Here is an 18763-nt window from a genome sequence, read left to right as displayed (position 1 = left end):
ACACATGTTTTACAATTGATAAACGCCTTTTTTTCCAGAGAAATTGTGGGATTCATTCAGGGACTTCCTGACAGTGGTGGAAGAAGTACACTGATCATCTATTTCAGTTAAAGAAATGGTGAAAAGAGACCAAATACATTTGTATATCTATTAAATAATGCACTTTGTACTGCAATTTACCAGCTACAGTTACTTTTAATTTTTTTACAAATTTTACAAATTTCAGATTTCATATAAATACAATGATACGATCATAAATACATTGTTCAAAATGAAGCCAGTGGTTTACAAACTTTTTGGCTTGTGACTTCTTACAAAATCACAGTATCTATTTGGGGTCCCTCGCAATGTTTCCGATGACTGAGTTGTTGGTTCCACCAAAAGACATTTCCCCTCAAAAATCTGCAGAGGGTTACATTAAAGTCTTTATTCAAATGATCTGCTTCCTGAAGAGTAATAAAATGGAGCATTCCTCAACACAAGAACTTAATGTACGGATAAATTGTGCACCATCGATCAGTTTTATCATACAATTTTACTTTAAATATTTTTTGTTACCGATACTTTAACGGAATTACAATGGCTTGTGTCATTTAACAACAACTTTACAGCAACCTTATAATACAATACACTAACTGTGAGTATAAATAGAAGAAAAAAAAATTAAATAAATTACTGACAAAATTACAACGCTCACAAATCTTTACTATCATCAAACTCATATGATTGATGTTTTGTGAGTTGCTTCCTCTTAAGTATCTCACTATGCATTTTAGCATAGAGCTGTAGTTTAAAATACAAAACTCTAATTGCATTTTTTTTCTTCGTCTGATTGAAACACTTATAATGTAACATACATCAATATATAAGATTCATACTTCAAGGCAAAAATAAATGAAAACCCACAAACTATTAAAACAATGTCACGCTTACCATTTCTCATCAAGGCAGAAGAAAAGTTGTGCTTTTAGTTTGAAGTTAATATTAAAGTACTTCCTGTTTGCTCCTTACTGCAGCTTGACGCATCTGGATGAAGCAGGGTCGGATCACATGATTGCCCGGAGCGTCATGAAGCAGAGGTACAGAAGGGGAGAGGCGCCCTCTTTGAAGCAAAGTGATAATCGACCTATACACCCAAAAGAAATTAATCAATGACGACGAAAAACTGTAAAATAAGATTTTTTTTTAAATTGTCTAAAAACAGTAAATGCCATCATATACATTCAGTAACAATAATATACTTCAAATACTTATATTATTGATGAATGATTAAAATAAAGTGAGGATACTACTTCTAAACAAACGGCTTTTCAATCGTCTCATTTATTATTTCATGTAAGTTTTAGAACGTTTAAAAGAGACATCTTTAAGACGTGCCTTGGTGTATTAGGCTATCTCTGTGACTAGTGCTAGGATTTAATAGCGTTCAACTTTTAATCAGGGTTTGAATCCTATATTAATTCAAATTTGTTTCCAACTTTCACAAAGTTTCACAAAAGTTGAAAGTTTCTGTCAGCCTAACGAATGGTGATCTGGATCTTTAAACAGCTCCCTGTATCCTCTCACTTGCAAACACTGTGCATCAAAAATCATACACACACACACACACACACACACACACACGCACACACACAAAAAACCCACTTATTCATACACCGATGGCAGAGGATACCATGCAAGGTGCCACCTCCCTATCACTAACTAACATGTATAGACATTAACATAACATTAATGAATCCCAACAGACAGCCGAAGGAGTAAAAGAAGTAATGACTTAAATCTTAGAAGCAAGTTAAAGGTAATCTTGTCCTGTGGAGTTTCTACCGTTCAAACTTTATAAACTCAGAGCACAAAGTTTTCTTTCTCAAGGCCAAGTAGTATCATGGTATACCTGCGCCAACACTAAACCTTTGTGCACATGCGTTCTGTCAAAGATGGTTGGTAGTGGAAAATGTACGTATTCACCACAACAACAAATGACAAGCATTTGTGGTATTTCTGTCTGTGTGAGTGAAGCAGAATCACAAACAGGGTTTTGCCAAGTAGGTTTTCACATACAAGTAACTTGCCTTGGTGTTTAAGTACATAATTACAATAGAGGAAACAAGTAATGGAAAATACAAGAATCATAAATGTTAAATAGAAGTTTTTTTTAAATTAATATAATATAAACATCTTTTTTAAATGAAAAGAGCCATACCGAAATTAAAACTAGGAAGAATTAAATGTGCAAAAGTCTGACTAAAAATATCCAATTGAGAGATGTCAGTGTCCTATTTAACAATACATATTTATTTATTCAGTATGTGGATCCCCATCCATGAAAACTTCCTCATGGAGCTTTATTATGTGACATGTCAAAAATATATGTTTTGAGTAACGCCTATCTGTAAATATAAAAGTAGGCGTAATACTTAATTGTCTTATCTGTGGCTCATTTATATTCTTATTACTTGATTTAAAATTTAACAATTTGAGCAACATGCTGAAGCATTACATTGGCAATCAGCCACTTTATAGAAATAGAAAAAGAGTAAAAAGACAAAAAGTGGAATGTATTCTAAATCCTTAAATAAATCCTGGCATCAGAAAATGCTTAAATTTACAAATTAAATCAATTTGCCAATCTATAAAACGATAACTGTTCCAACGGTATCATGCTATGCTGGTAATAGTCCTCTAGATGGTAGCATCTCACATCTCACAACTGCTGCACATTTTTACACCATTATTATCACACCTACACAGATTTAGTAGGTGAATATGGAAAACTTTATCTGTTTAACATCTGGAAGGAAAACAGGTGCGCAATATCAAAAATACTGCTGTGAAAAGGCAGAACGTTGTAATATTACAATCTTGTGTTAAATGTCTCTGCATTTTTCTGTCCTTTCAGACATAGGAACAACATGTCTGGTACATTTGTGTGTGTGTGTGTGTGTGTGTGTGTGTGTGTGTGTGTGTGTGTGTATGTGTACACAGTATGATCATATTAATGTCGTTAATCAAATGGGTTTTATCTGACACTGGCCAGAGAAACAAACCACTTCCATTTATCTTCTCTTCACTTCCTTCCTGCTTTTGGTCGCTGGTACAGCTCACAGATGTGTTTCAAGCCAAATATCGCCAAAATATTCTCACTGCACCAACTGTTTTCCTCTGCAACAGCTGATAATCCATTAATTTATGATGTATCAACAACAGAGATGTTAAGTTCTTTCACCAAGTTTGCACAGCTTTACACAAAAGGAATTACCAAATGCCTTTTCCATTATTTATAATAACTTTTTAATGCAATTAAATAACTTAATTATCAATAATTTATTATATAATTTACATGCACTACAGTGTGCAAACAAGAACATACGGATATACAACAAAACCTAAGATGACATGTGGGTAGACTGTAGGCTTACCTAAACTACTTCTACCGAGTATAAAAAGTATGGCAAACCCTCTCATACAGTATGAAACTAATCTTTGTTTATTATCATTCTGCTAAGAGTGTTCGTGGTGTATCAGGGGCCTCCCATATAGCACAGAGTGGGGTGACTCCCTGACATCCCTGATGACATCATTTCGGGTGGTGTATATAAAAGACTGGCTGGAGGACTGAAGCCTATCAGACACCTCAGCTGCTCTGTGTACTGTATCCCGATCATCATGCGTGAAATTGTACATTTGCAAATTGGACAATGTGGCAACCAGATCGGCTCAAAGGTAATGAAATAAAATTCCTGTTTTACGCTACCTGAGAAAAAAATGAGTGAATTTTTTTAACGTGATCGATTACATTTGGTAAATATATATTTTTTAAATATTTATATTCCTTTATGATCTTGTTCTGACCAGATTAAGAATCTCTGCTGTACACAGTAAAATGATAAAAAATACATGTATTTTATTAAAATTCTGAAGCAAATTTGGCACTGTTCCTTTGTATTTTGCCATCAACAGTTGTGAGTGACACAGGGTGTACCCTGTGAAGCATTACGGGAAAAGATAAGGGCTAAAGCGAGACTGGTATGGGTGGGACTTTTCTTTTTTATCATCGCCACAGCTAAAGAGACACATTGTGCTGTTTGACACTGGAGAATGTGCCAATCTAAGCATCAAGCCGTTATTATTCATCTTATTCGGCATCTTCATCATTTAAAGCGTGTGTGAGATTCTTAACCTGGTTAGAACAAGATCATGAGTTGCCACAGATTAATGACGAGATGCATTTTAACAATTAAACAATACTTGTGCCTAACTGCATATACGACCATATAAAGTCCCAGAGGGGAAAGGTGTAAAAACGAAGCTGTCTTTCGCTAAACACTTTAAATCTGTTGATATGATTATCTACCTCTTTGGCTTTCTCTTTCTAGTTTTGGGAAGTGATCAGTGAAGAACATGGGATCAATGCAACAGGCCACTATGAGGGAGACAGCAACCTCCAACTGGAGAGGGTCAACGTCTACTTCAACGAGGCAACAGGTGATTACTCTATACAGGCTACACTCTCCGTTTAATAGCTGACAGTTTATTCCACGAACATGGTTCTATTAAATAAAAGTGTTCTCAAACTTTGGCACAAAGTTTACGACTTTATTAGTTATTAACTTCCATTCTCTTTGCAGGTGGTAAATATGTCCCCAGGGCCCTGCTTGTTGACCTGGAGCCTGGTACGATGGACAGTGTGAGAGGAAGCCGCATCGGAGCCCTTTTTAGGCCAGACAACTTCATCCACGGTGAGACAAATATCAGAAACAGTCATACTGGGGAATTATATTTGGTTATAAAAAGGCAATTTTTGGATAAGTCAAACTGAAGATAAAAACATCACCTAAATTAGAATATTTAACCAAAGAAAAGTCAAAACATATTGTCAACATAGAGCTGAGCATCTAAATGCATTGCAGTGTTCAATCTATAGAGAAGTGGCACAATTTGTGCTTTATGTTTTTATATGTTATGTTTTCCCTCCACTAATTCTATTGACAGGAGGGATTATTTTATTCATTTTGGTGTTCCAGGGAACTCAGGAGCAGGGAATAACTGGGCGAAGGGCCACTACACGGAGGGAGCGGAGCTGGTGGAGCAGGTGATTGACAGAGTGAGGAACGAGAGTGAAAGCTGTGACTGCCTGCAGGGCTTTCAGATGGTTCACTCACTGGGGGGTGGCACCGGCTCTGGCATGGGGACCCTCATCATCAACAAGATCCGAGAGGAGTACCCGGACCGCATCATGAACACTTTCAGCATCCTGCCCTCCCCTAAAGTCTCTGACGTGGTGGTGGAGCCCTACAACGCCACGCTGTCAGTCCACCAACTCCTGGAGAACACAGACGAGACCTTCTGCATCGACAACGAGGCCCTCTACGACATCTGCTTCCGCACGCTGAAACTGACCACGCCGACTTACGGGGACCTCAACCACTTGGTCTGCATGACCATGAGCGGGGTCACGACCTCCCTGCGATTCCCTGGGCAGCTCAATGCCGACCTGAGGAAGCTGGCTGTCAACATGGTGCCTTTCCCTCGCCTCCACTTCTTCATGCCAGGCTTCGCCCCCCTGATGGCCCGCGGCAGCCAGCAGTATAGAGCCCTCACGGTGCCTGAGCTCACCCAGCAGATGTTCGATGCCCGAAACATGATGACAGCGTGCGACCCAAGGAGGGGGCGCTACCTTACCGTGGCGGGCATGTTCCGTGGACGGATGTCCACCAAAGAGGTGGACGAGCAGATGCTTGCAATGCAGCAGAAAAACAGCAACTACTTTGTGGACTGGATCCCCCATAACGTCAAGGTCGCTGTGTGTGACATCCCACCACGAGGCCTCAAAATGGCCGCCACCTTCATCGGCAACAACACGGCCATTCAGGAGATATTCCGCCGCGTGGGCGAGCAGTTCTCCCTGATGTTCAGACGGAAGGCCTTTCTCCACTGGTATACAGGAGAAGGGATGGATGAAATGGAGTTCACTGAGGCAGAGAGCAACCTCAACGACCTGGTGTCGGAGTATCAGCAGTACCAGGAGGCCACCACCGATCTAGATTTGGAAGAAGAGGACGAAGAAGAGGAGGGACCCTCATCACCAGCGGCAACAAAGTTTCAGTCTCAGGTTGAAGTTAAACTGGAAACAGTCACCGAAACGAGCAAAGACGCTGTGGTTGAGTTGAAGATGTAGGTCATACAGTGCGGTGTGCAAGTTTGACACCTTGTTGGAAGGATGTGTAAAACATATGCGGGATGGTTGGTCTGAAAAGGAACTTTTATTTTGTAGTTTAATTTATGACTATGGTTGATTTAGACAGCCTCTACTTGAGAAAAGATGTTGTGACATTTTTAAACAATAGTGCGCTTATATGTTTGTTTTTTAGAAGTTCTTTCTTGGATAGTACAATTTGAAAACTATGAAAATGTTTGTAAATACAGTATGAAAAAGTTTTTGTTATGCTAGCTCTATATAATCCACAGCCATAAAAATGAAAAAAATGTAAACCACTGACAGCAAATGATGCATTGAGTGTTTATAAGTTATGATGGTAATAAAAACAGCAACACCAAAGATTGATGATTTCTTATTAAGGGTACATTCATTACATTAATAAAAAATACCAAAATACATTTATTTTTCATTCAGTTTTATCATTTGAACTGAAACTTGATAACCAAACTCGGCTGCAGTGATGGACAGTACTCTGACAGCACAGTGACACCGCCACCGTTCAAGGCTGTCACACAGTTTCCGCCAACTGTTACGAGTCTGGGACATAGAGATTACACATAACTTGGCCTGCAGTGTCTGCCCTTTGAGATAAGCACACATGACGTGGAGAGCACTACTGCACTGAAGTCGCCTACACTCACAGGGATAAAGGAGATAATACTGCATGTAACCCACATGTGAATATGGGTTAAGGGGACAAAAGCAGGATTGCCTCAGAGAGGCCAATCTGCTTAAAGTTACAAGAAGGCAATGAGGTCAAGATAGATAAAAGCCTTCAAATGTATTACTGCATTGAAAGTGTTAATATGCAGCCAGATGGGACCATAATTTAGCTCCCACTTTTACCAATTATTTGATTCTGAGAGGCAGCACTAATAATGATGTATCAAGTGTAATGGATAACCATAATTTATCATAGGAGCTGCCATTCTCAGATTAAAGACACCACTTGTTGGTGTCCTGGTTAACAGCATAATTGGGAAACCAGCACTCTCTCAACAGACATCTTTCATTGTGTCTATACCTTCATGACCTGTCACCCCTTCAAATTAAGCACTCGCAACCCCTCATCACACATCCCATGTCTTTTGATTGTCCTGAACAAGTATAACAAATTAAATTAAATAATTTACAAGACAGTCTGAAAAAAAGACTATTATTTTTTTCTGCTTTTGTTATCAATGATCTCAATACCTTTTCAGATTCACATCCTGACCTGTCCTACAGTTTGAAAGTCATCACTTTCAAAGTTCTCTGCAACTTGTGTCATAGAAATGACTCTCTTTGGGCAGGTGTCAGAGTTTGAAAGAGTAAAAAACAAATAACCCGTTGAATATAGGGGTCAATAGCCCACAGTGGCAAATTGCAGAGCACTGCCTACGACATTTCCACCGTGTTGATCTTGCAGTCTTTCATTCATTCAAGGTTGCAGAGAACCTTCAACCTTCACTGAGCTGAATTGTGTAACATCCGAGGTTAAATGGCCGACATGTCCACACTGTAGGTTACACAGCTTAATAGGAAATGTGGCCTACTGCATGCTGTAGGTGAGGAGCGATAACCATGTGTGTCTATGGCTTTTCCATTGTCGAGTTTTACACATAAACCATTTCATTCAGCTGCCGCTCGTGTCAGCTGATTTATGCGGCATGTAGAAGAGCGCAAGTGCGTAGCTATCACACCCCACGTGACTGCTGTGGTACAGTGGGCGGGGACTTGAAGATGTCTCTGAACGCGTGCAACTGATTTCAGTCAGTCCAACCGGCTTACACCAGCGGCTCGACACCGGCATCTGCCAGCTAGACAGCGTTAAACAATGAAGATCTGGGCATCAGAGCACATATTCAAGTAAGTAGCGAAATGATTTGTGTTTTTTTATTTCCGGCGATGTGTTTAGAGATTTCATCGGTTCATTGTCGGGCAGTTCAGTAACGTCAGCTGTCTTCGTGTTTAATCCGGTTACAAACACACGCATGGTTTATGACAGAAGACCTCAACTAAAGAAAGCTGCTTACTGTAACCTAAGTGTTACTGGCTTGTATGCTGGTAGTAGAAACTTATAATAGGAACGTAATTTAGACATATTCCCCCATGTTACTGCAGTCGGTATAGCTTTTTCTTTAAGCGAAACGTTGTTTAAACATGCACACACACTAATAGCGTAACGTTACATACAATGAATAAATAAACGTAAAACCGTATCTATGGTGAATACATAACTGTTTGCAGAAAACGAAGGTATGAAATTGCGTAACTTGCAAGTCAGGACCTTTACCCCACATTTATTTTTCGCCGTGGCTGATTGCGTCACCGGATTACGTCATCACCTCCACGCGCCTCCATGTCAACCATCCACCCTGACGTCAGATCGTTATATTAATCTTTACTTTCCAAAAAAAAAAATCAACCTATATTACTGAGACTGAATGCCATTTCGTTTCACCTCGTTCACCTTACGTGCGGGTCTTGTGAAACCAGGCTAAATTAAAGTGGCCCCAAAAAATATTGACACGCTGACATCAAGTCAAGACGCCTGCAGGGTGGTTCATTTCAGAATAATGTCACATAAACGGTGATGATAGTGTTCAGATCCTTGTAGAATGTAGCACTACTGTGCTGAAAAATAGCCTAATCTATCACAAGTTAAAGTCCTGCATTGAAAATGTCACATTAGTAAAAAAAGCCTATCTAGGTATTATTAGCTGACTGTCGGATAGTTAAATCTGTAACAAACATTGTATAAGTTCTTCGTATATGTTAAATGTAATGGAGCAAAAAGTAACCTAGAATAGTAGTGGAGAAGAAGCTCAAAGTACTGTGAAACAACGAGACCGAAGTGACATGTACTTCAAAATTGTACCTGCGTACAGAACGTCAGTAGATGTACATGGTTACTTTCCACTACTGCACATAAGCAATTTGTTTACAAACTAAGAAGGAGTTTTATCATGAAAATATCAAAAGTAAGTTCAATTGAATATCAGTTTGTGTTTTCCTAAAGACATAAGTAGAGTAACTCACTATCAGATCGTCCTTTAGACAGTGTGTGCATCTGCATGTTTTTTATTTTTTTTGCAATGCTTCAATAGTACGTTTGTTTTTTGTCTTTCCTTCCACAGCCATCCTTGGGAGACGGTGACCAAGGCTGCTATGCAGAAGTATCCCAACCCCATGAACCCCAGTGTGATCGGAGTGGATGTGTTGGACAGAAGCATCGACAAACAGGGACGCCTCCACAGCACAAGGCTGCTGGGCACAGAGTGGGGTCTTCCATCCATAGTGAAATCTGTGAGTTTTTCAAAAACTGGCCTGCTGTCTAGCATCACTGGCACATGTTTTGCTGCTGCAACCTTGTAGTGTAACTGCTTTGGTTTCACACTTTAAAATGTACACATGTGACTCTGAATGGGGAAACACATGACCCGACCTGCAAGTATGTGCTCGTGGTTATAGCCCGAGTCCGTTACGTCCCAGAGATACTGCAGGTTAATGCTTTCCAGGCTGTGAGCGTGAAATTAACCCGCGAGGCTATTTCGGTCCAGGGGCAGCCGCAGACCCGGTTTGCTGAATGGAGCCGAGCGGCGAGTTCATGGCTATGTGCCACGGCTCGTGTTGTACAGGACACGGTAGTGCCATTCTTTTCTCATAGCTAAGATGTAACCCTTCACACCATGTGATGTAACTTTCCATCTCTGTCCGCCCGGCTAAAGGTCACTACTAGAAAGAAAGGCAGTGACGGAGGCCTCGGGATTTCTGCAACATGTCATCTGAACTTTCCACATCTGTAGACTTTCTGAATTCACTATAATAAGGCTGGAAAAAGATTCTATAAAGTTTTAGCCTCTGTAAACACTGGCTAACCAGCTGCTGTTGTTTAGCTTTGACCTTGTTCTTAGGTGTCTGAGGATGGGGTTGTTGTCAGAGACAACATCTATGAATAGCCCCTTTAATTCCAAGGACAGTCCATGACACGGACTGTCCCAGTGACTGCATATTGACGCAACCTGTAATCAGATTGTCTCGAAGCAAATCGCCCCTGAGCCACAGCGTGAGCGCGTAAACCGGATGTATCATGAAGACGTCTTCCTCTGACACAAGTTTAAATAATAATAATAAATAAAAATAAATAATAATGTAATTTTAGATTAAAGTCTCAAGGAAAATAAATAAATGTATTTGTTAAATTCAAGGCATGTGAGCAGGACAAGTTCAGATGGACTGCATATTATTCAACTGTAGTCTCTGCTGGTGTGTTTCCACTGAAAACTCTGATGAAGTAACTTTCAGTTAATTTTTATGACATTGTAACTTAAATGTAGATTAAGTCGAAGTCAACGGATGATTCGTGGATGAATACAGTGAATGAAGCTCTGTGTGTGTGAAAATAAATAAATTAATGAGTAAATAAAGGCACCATTTAAAAAGTAGAAAAAGAAGTCTGCACTTAGATTAATTAACATCTGCAAGAAAACAGTCTTGACATTTAATTTCAGTTTGTACTAAGCGCGTTTCCGTCTTTGCCCTCAGATCATTGGTAACGCACGAACATACACGTACGTTCAGGAGCACTCGGTTGTGGATCCCAAAGAGAAGATTTTCGAACTTCAGTCCTCAAATGTGAGTCCTCCTCACACGACACCCTCCTCTGCTGGCACCCTCGGGTCAATGTTGAGATTACACCGTCACTGTGGGGGCGTGGCTTATGCAACCTGCTCACCTGTTTACAAAACACGTTCTATTTAAGATGTGTCAACCAAAAGCACCCATCTAGATCCACCTTTTGTGCCTTCCGTTGGTCTGAACACATGCGAGCTTACTGCGTTCTATCTCTGGAATGAAGTCTTGGTTGTTCCACAGGTTGTTAGCTTGATCAATATTCTATCAACTTTTCACCAATTCAAGTTTGTTGATGCACTTGTGGGACTTGTCTGAGTTGTCTCGCTGTGGGCTGTGACACTGCACAAGACGGTTATCTTAACATGAATTTGTCTTTTGTGATATTTCCTCTGCAGATCACTTTCACAAACATGGTGTCTGTGGATGAAAAGTTAACATACAAACCACACCCTGAGGACCAAGACAAGTAGGTTTTTGTTTCTTTAACATAGCAGGGATTTTTAAATGACACTGATGAATCATGAATTGAAGCATTCAGGACTTTCTTTTAACCTCTTTTAACTCTAGAACAATACTGACCCAGGAGGCGATCATCTCTGTGAAAGGAGTCAGCCTCAGCAGTTACTTGGAGGGAGTATTGGCCAGCACCATCTCTGCTAACGCTGGAAAGGTTAGAGATCCTTAGAAGGCTCTTTTTTTTTTTTTTTTTTTTTTAAAGTGGGACCCAAAACACGTGTGAGACCCTTTTCTGATAGTTCCCAAAATGACAAATGTTAAACTAAACATCTAGATTGAATATTGTTTGGGTCCTGCACTTGATGATGTGGACTGTTTGTTCTGGACTACTCACAAAATAACACACCTGTGCTTTTATTTCAGTGGTTCCCGACCTTTTTTAGGTTGTGATCTCTTGAAATGAAGCACCGTCGACATGTTGCCCTTTAGTGTGGACATAAGTTGTAAACAGTTAAGGCAAAGAGTAACTTGTGATGATTTCCAGATTTCCAGATACAAGCCCCGAAACAATGTAACATATTTAATATTTCACGAGAAAAACCCCCCACAAAACTTGACTAATATTATTATTGAGTATTTAAACACAAATTAAGAGATTAAGGAGCATGCTTTCAGATAATCTTTCCTCAAATTTCTTGCTATTGGAAAGATGAGAACCACTGCTCTCTTTTCTTTTCATGGCAACAGGTCATTCTTGTCCTTTCCATCTATTCAGCTTCATGTAATTCACTTAATTTCCCCTCATATGAACTAATTGTTTATTGATTTGTTTGTTCTCCATCAGGGCCGTGAAGCCATGGAGTGGGTGATCAGGCGACTGAATGCAGAGATCGAGGAGCTGGCAGCCACAGCACGCGGGACCATACGAGCCCCAATGGCTGCTGCGGTCACTGAGAAATGACACCTGCCTCTCTTTGCCAGCAGGATCTGAGAGAAACTGCACGCCAGCACATCGAGCCCCTCTTTATGATGCTCTGGTGCTGTTTTGGTGCTCTGGAGTTTTTTTTGTATTGTTTTAGGGTACAATTCATCCATCTCGTATACTTGTTACTATCTACATTAGATATATTTTTAACAGCAGACGGCAACATAAGGGGATTCTGTGGAGCGTCTTTAGTGGGATGCTGCCTGACAGGACCCGCTGTGATAAGAGACTCAGGGACAAGTTTGAACACCACTGTTATCTGTGGGTTTACAAACATGTAGCTAAAAGGTGCCCCAGGCACTGGATGAGCTGAAAACAAGGAAAGTGCCAAAGCAGACGCACCTCTTTTTGTCCAGCACTTTTACCTCAGAAGTCTCCTTTGGCATGAACTCTCTTTTTACAGCGACGGTTAAAAGAAAAACAGTTACGATGAGATGTATAGAGGGGACTGGGAGGAAAGCTCCTGTCGAGACACATTGGCAGAAAACAATGCCTTGTTGAGGCAGGAGACAAATGCAATGCATGTCATGGGTACATGGGAGAGGTTTGGTTGACATGGGGATATGTGCATGTTTATCTGTGCAAGAGAGCCATCTCCAACAATGTTTTCATGCGGGACCTCAGTAATAACAAGACACACTGCACCAGGCGACATCTGCAAGCCTGAATATGAACTGTATTTTGTTATTATGTGATAACTAATGTTACTTAAGTGAAATGAAGGGATCAAGGTATTTGCCATATTTATGTTTTTGAAGAAAGGTAGAAGGCCTTCTCAAATGCTGCGTTGGTATAACTTTGATATAAATCAGAAAGATGTGTGGAGACTAAACACAACAGTAAAAACGTTTAGTAACACGTTCAGGTTCACTACCTGGACGTGTTTGCTGAGCTCAAACTGTTTTATCGATACTACTGTTCCTCTCAGCGAGAGATCTGAGAGCTTTGCATCGACTTTTATTTGCACTTTACGAGATAATGCGTGTTAACAATGAAAAGCTGCTACACATGTGACGATGCTGTGAATGTTTGTTTGACAGACAATTTGTATTTGAGAAGGTCTTTCTTTATATAAAAGACAGCAGTGTGGAGATGTGAACGATTTAGTTTCTCTATTATAAACACAACCTGTAACAGGAATATTTATTTAAAGAGTGAGTTGCAACTTTGGTTGCACATTGAGAAATGTTATAAAACATGCTTGGTTAATAATTGCAATTTGTGCATTATGTCTGGGTACTTGTTAAAAGAAACAGTTTCACCAACTGCAGAATGTGACAATAAAATAAAATATGTTAACCTGTTTGATAAAAGATTTTGATAAAAGAGTTATGCTGCCACACTTTGGCCAAATGATAGACTTCTAATTTCATCTTGAGAAGTAGCCTAGTGTAAATATATATATATATATATTTATATATTATGTAATGTCACCTGGTAGAAAAGGTCAGGCCAAAATTAATTCTGTTTTTGAAGTTGCAGACTGGAAGGGGGAAGTGTAAAGTGAATAGTTGAAAATAAAGTTATTTACTGTATGCTCTGTGTGCTACATTTTTCTAAATTACTCACTCTGCTAGCTAAACAGCAGTGAAGCTCCACTAGCCGTGGCCCTGATGCAGCAGGACTGCACCGATGACAGTTAATGAAATTGCACTGAGCAAAATTTGCAAATATTGTTTGGGCTCTCACCTCTGAGCAGCCTTATAAGCATAAAAAAGGTACGATTTATTGAAAGTGTCTTGTGTCTGATTGTATTTGAACTAAAATAAATAATGGCCATCTAATAAAAGTCTTCCACCATATGCAGAATGTGTAGGTTTCATAGGTAGATGAGTTGTGTGTAGTTCATACAGGGTGTCGGTGGTCTGATTTGTCTGCTGCTGCCCTCTGCTGTTTGGGAGGATTCCCTCTGACGTCACGCTACACCCTTTACAATCAGCCTATGGTGAGCGAGCACAGAGCATTCTCTCAGCCAATTGGTGGCCGCGGTGCATTTAAAGGTTTTGAACAGAGGGACGTTTGAAACTGAAGTCAGACGAGCAGTGTTTGGGGGAAGTGTGTTAGCTAGCACAATCTGAAGTGGAGTCCGCATATATTTATAGTTTGGTTTGATCCGTATTCATCAGCGTTTACCTTCTTACGACACCGAACTGTCTTTTAAAAGGAGCTGTACTGCGAGAGCGTTGAAAATCCACCTCGCGGTAACGTTACACTAAATATTGATGTAGCTAGTCGTACCTGCTAGCTAGCAGTAACGTTAAAGCTACATGTTTGAGAGCTAACGTTACTCTGGGATTAAATTCTGGATTAATTATCCGTCAGTTGCTGCCGGTCATTGTGCAATACGACATTTAGGTAAGTAACGTTATCAACTGCGTACCAGTAGAGTTTTGTTGGATGTTTTTGATGCTATACTTACCAAATAGCTAACGTTAGCTCAAACTTACCGTCTGAAACGTAAGGTTACGTTCGCCACGCGACGGAGAATGCTAAAACTGGGCGGCTTATTTATTACAATTTGTTTTCAATTATTATCCTTTTCCTTAATGAATGTTATATAAGTAAAAGGAGCATCTGTGATACGTTACACAACGTTTGTGGTAACAATGCTAATGCTCATGTTAACATTGAGACAACGTAGCCAACGTAAATTGACCTAGAATGGCTAACGTTACATTTAAACTATCCTCCATCTTTGTGTTAAGACGACCTCTATTGTACCTTTTACTCAGAACATGGACTCTGCTGCCAGGCTCAAGCTGACAAAGGACATGAAACTTCAAAGGCCTGAAGTGAAGGTAATGCACAACATTACCATACAACTAATGAATATAAAACCAATACTGTCACAGGTTGTGGGCTCACTTTTCTGACCTTCGTCATTGTATATTAATGTGAATGTGTTGAGCTTTGAAGTGGCTTCACACAGTCTCGGCACACTATTCAAGTTTAAGATATAAACACCAGACACACAGCTATGAGTAGACGTGCGCACACACAGGCCGAAGCTGAAAGTGTTGCAACTACAGGATTGGGGTTAAGAAATGCAAGTCAATAAAAGACCACATCCAGAAAAGATGGGGCCTAAATGCTTCTTTGTCTTTTAAAAGCCAGTTTGTTCCGTGTTTGGGAATTTTCTTTGATTGCAGTCGGTCAGCGATGGGCCAAAGCGGATTCCTGTGTCTCAGCAGTCACCGATGACTGTAGTTACACCAGCTCCGCACCAGCGGGTTCTAGGTGTGTCGAATGGACCTCAGCGCGTCCAGCGGCCTATGACGCACCAGAAGTCGGCGTCTCACGTCTCGGTTGCTGTCAAGTCCACGCGCCCCACTGATCAGAATGTGAACCCTGCTACTCAGAATGGAAACCGTGTCCCGCAGCCCAAACGCGTTTCTCAGCAAATCCAACCAAAGACAATTGTGCCCAAGGTGAACCTGGAGCCGGCCAAACCACCATCTGAACCTGCAAACCTGGAGAAGCCACAGAGTAAGCATAACACAAAATCAACTAATCAATTGTGAGTGGGTGCTTTTATTTAGATGCTGAAATATTTTTTGTTGACAGACAAACCTGCCAAGAATGATTCAAACGCCTCTGCATCAAAGTAAGTGTGATTTATTGTACTTTTTTTTATTCTTTTCATATAGATGACAATTTGTTATTGTCTGTAACTAACTATGCATGTTTCCGCTCACACAGCAAGCGGTGGAGCCTGGAGAATTTCGACATTGGCCGTCCCTTAGGAAAGGGTAAATTTGGAAATGTCTACCTGGCTAGAGAGCAACAAAGTAAGTTCATCTTGGCCCTGAAGGTGCTCTTCAAGAAGCAGCTGGAGAAGGCCGGGGTGGAGCACCAGCTGAGGAGGGAAGTGGAGATCCAGTCGCACCTCAGGTAATGCGTCGTTCAAATTATGCAATGTAGTGCCAAATATGAATCCTGACTAATGGGGCTGACCAAAGGCAATGTGACACAGTGGTCATCCTTATTAAAACTCAAAGAGCTTCGGGACTTGTGTTTTTACCGACCTGATTTCTGAATCACTGGCGAGACAAACCTCGATCTTTGTAGGCCAAAGTTGTTGTTACACCATAACATTTTCATATTGAAAGAACTCCTTCTAACTCATCTTTTTAAAAGAGTGAACAGAGCACACCGGCCAAACTGGACTGCATTTTCTTAATACTTATGCGCTATGTATGTATAAATATTTTGGTGTGTATGTAATACACTTGTAGACTCGAGCCTCTATGAACAGTGATGGAAGTACTGGGTCCCCCTGTTTAATACACTCATATGCCAGCCTTGTTGTTGTTTTAGAAAGCCTGGCACTTTCAAGTGTGAACACTCTCGTGTGCTCTTTAGCCGTCGTTGTGTGCTGTTGCAGCATGGTCAGATAAACCCACTACAATGTGTTTACTGGTTACTGTGGTTAAAGTATTTTGCAACTGGGTAATTCATGGACAAGTAGATTCCTGCTCAGTTCATGATTTTATTTTAAGTTAAAACCTGAATTGGCCCATGCCGGTCTTTGTTTGAAAGATTTGAGTGATTGCATTTTGGTAACTAAACCTCCTCTGTAAAGCAGCTGCTGATGCGTTGGCTTCCTTTTAGTTCTGTCCATTTACTTTGCTCTTTTGAAATATTGATTGATTGTCCTGCAGGCACCCCAATATCCTGCGCCTCTACGGTTACTTCCATGACTCGTCACGTGTCTATCTCATCCTGGAGTTTGCACCCAAGGGTGAACTGTACAGTGAGCTGCAGCGCTGTGGCTGTTTTCCGGAGGCCAGAAGTGCCACAGTAAGTGCCAATTTAATTAAGACCTTTTTGTAAAATGTGTACTTTGCTGTCAAATGAGCAATTGACATCACTAACTTAAACACATGTATAATACTATACATTTACACTAATTCCAAAAGCCTGTTTTATGTTCGGTGTCTTTCCTGAAGTTTATCATTTAGAAATGAAGAGGATGCTGTCAAATACAGAATGTGATGCATGTTGTATTCACCGTGCTTTATGTGCTGTACTAGTACATCATGGAGCTGGCAGATGCACTCGACTATTGCCACTCCAAGAAGGTGATCCACAGGGACATCAAACCAGAGAACCTGTTGCTGGGGGCCAACGGGGAGCTAAAGATTGCAGACTTTGGCTGGTCTGTTCACACTCCCTCCTCCAGGTATGCACATATATGTTTCCGTTCAAATGGCATTTTTAGTTTTCAACCTTTTTCGATGGAGAGCTTTTATTGAATCTATGTGATCGTAATGTTTGGATGGGAATAATGGTTTCAGTTGCATTTGCAATTCACTTGTTTTGCTTCAGTGTCTGTGCTCAGGTCAGGAATTACTTGTTTCTTCTTCTTTCTCTTTGTGCTCCTCTACATCACTGGGAGCTTTCAAACTAACTTTATTAATGTCTCTGTTCAGGAGATCCACGCTCTGTGGCACGCTGGACTACTTGCCTCCGGAGATGATTGAGGGGAAAACTCATGATGAAAAGGTGGATCTGTGGAGTCTGGGTGTCCTTTGCTACGAGTTCCTGGTGGGGAAACCCCCCTTTGAAACAAAAAGTCACGAGGAGACCTACCGCAAGATATCGAGGGTAAGGCATGAATAGCTACACTCTAAAAATTAGCATATAATGTAGAGTGCTGTAGTTTCAGAAGCCTTTTCCTTCCACTTGAGTTTGTAGGCCTTGTGCTACAGTTTAGCTGGTAAACCTTTTGTGCTGGTTGTCTTTGTCATCCAGGTGGAGTACACCTACCCCGCACAGGCCAATATCGGTGCTGGAGCCAAAGACCTGGTTGCTAGGCTTCTGAAGCACAACCCAATGCACAGACTGCCCATCCGGGGAGTCCTGTCCCACCCCTGGGTGGTCGAGAGCGCCACCAAGAAACTCACAACCATGACCAAGGAAGAGCTCGGCCAGTGAGCGTCTTTGTCCCCCTCAGACCTGAGGTCTGTACATGTGAGGGCGCAGTGGTGCTGACCACAGAGGTGTGGACCACGGACACCAGTGGGCAGCTGATTATTTAGAATCTGCTTGTACTACTATATTGACTATAAAATCCCTTCTTGTGGATGTTTTTGTCTGCAGGCATCTTGAGCCACTTGGTTAACTTCTTGTATCTTATCCTTTTCCTTGTTTCACAAATGGCATCCTCTTGCCTGTAAATATTTCCCCGTTTGTCTAATTATTCGAATTTTATTGAGCTTTTCTAAAATGCTATTACTTGAAATAAAAGTGTCTGTCGTGGAATATGTCACTTTTGAATTAAACTGTATACATCTTACAGTAAATCATTCCATCACCCCTCCTTTTATTAAGTCCTCCAGCGGCATGTGGCCAGCAGAGGGCGCCAGCATACCACTAGAGTTGGATTGGGAAATTGTTACAGATTTTAGGTATTAATTCCAGACACTGTTAATAAACCTGTTCCACATTTATTTTCTCCTACAATAAAAAGTTTAAATGTGAAGTTA

General features: G+C 40.7%; 3 protein-coding genes across 5 annotated transcripts; all 3 read left to right on the top strand.

Moving 5' to 3' along the window:
* The first annotated feature begins 3563 nt into the window (after positions 1-3563).
* On the top strand, positions 3564-6556 carry tubb1 (tubulin, beta 1 class VI). Its single transcript, XM_076111001.1, has 4 exons — positions 3564-3720; positions 4374-4482; positions 4626-4736; positions 5022-6556. Exons 1-4 carry the CDS (start codon positions 3664-3666, stop codon positions 6173-6175), a joined length of 1431 nt encoding a protein of 476 aa, XP_075967116.1. The 5' UTR covers positions 3564-3663; the 3' UTR covers positions 6176-6556.
* A 1359-nt stretch (positions 6557-7915) lies between these two features.
* Positions 7916-13810, top strand: prelid3b (PRELI domain containing 3). Of its 2 annotated transcripts, XM_076111004.1 has the most exons (6): positions 7916-8065; positions 9337-9505; positions 10745-10834; positions 11230-11300; positions 11402-11504; positions 12135-13810. In XM_076111004.1, the coding sequence occupies exons 1-6, from the start codon at positions 8034-8036 to the stop codon at positions 12249-12251; spliced, it is 582 nt and encodes a 193-aa protein (XP_075967119.1). In that variant the 5' UTR covers positions 7916-8033; the 3' UTR covers positions 12252-13810. The 2 variants fall into 2 exon arrangements, with proteins under 2 accessions (XP_075967119.1, XP_075967121.1); XM_076111006.1 differs by lacking the exon at positions 10745-10834.
* A 143-nt stretch (positions 13811-13953) lies between these two features.
* aurka (aurora kinase A) lies at positions 13954-18763 on the top strand. 2 transcript variants are annotated; one of them, XM_076111002.1, is made up of 9 exons: positions 13954-14220; positions 15008-15073; positions 15425-15761; positions 15840-15879; positions 15975-16166; positions 16937-17075; positions 17309-17457; positions 17708-17882; positions 18030-18763. In XM_076111002.1, the coding sequence occupies exons 1-9, from the start codon at positions 14218-14220 to the stop codon at positions 18210-18212; spliced, it is 1284 nt and encodes a 427-aa protein (XP_075967117.1). In that variant the 5' UTR covers positions 13954-14217; the 3' UTR covers positions 18213-18763. The 2 variants fall into 2 exon arrangements, with proteins under 2 accessions (XP_075967117.1, XP_075967118.1); XM_076111003.1 differs by lacking the exon at positions 13954-14220 and adding an exon at positions 14299-14630.

This window comes from Anarhichas minor, unplaced genomic scaffold (genome assembly GCF_050575085.1).
Source record: "Anarhichas minor isolate MPS153535 unplaced genomic scaffold, ASM5057508v1 ptg000043l, whole genome shotgun sequence".
Taxonomy (NCBI): Eukaryota; Metazoa; Chordata; class Actinopteri; order Perciformes; family Anarhichadidae; genus Anarhichas; species Anarhichas minor.
This window is presented reverse-complemented; position numbering and strand designations above follow the sequence as displayed.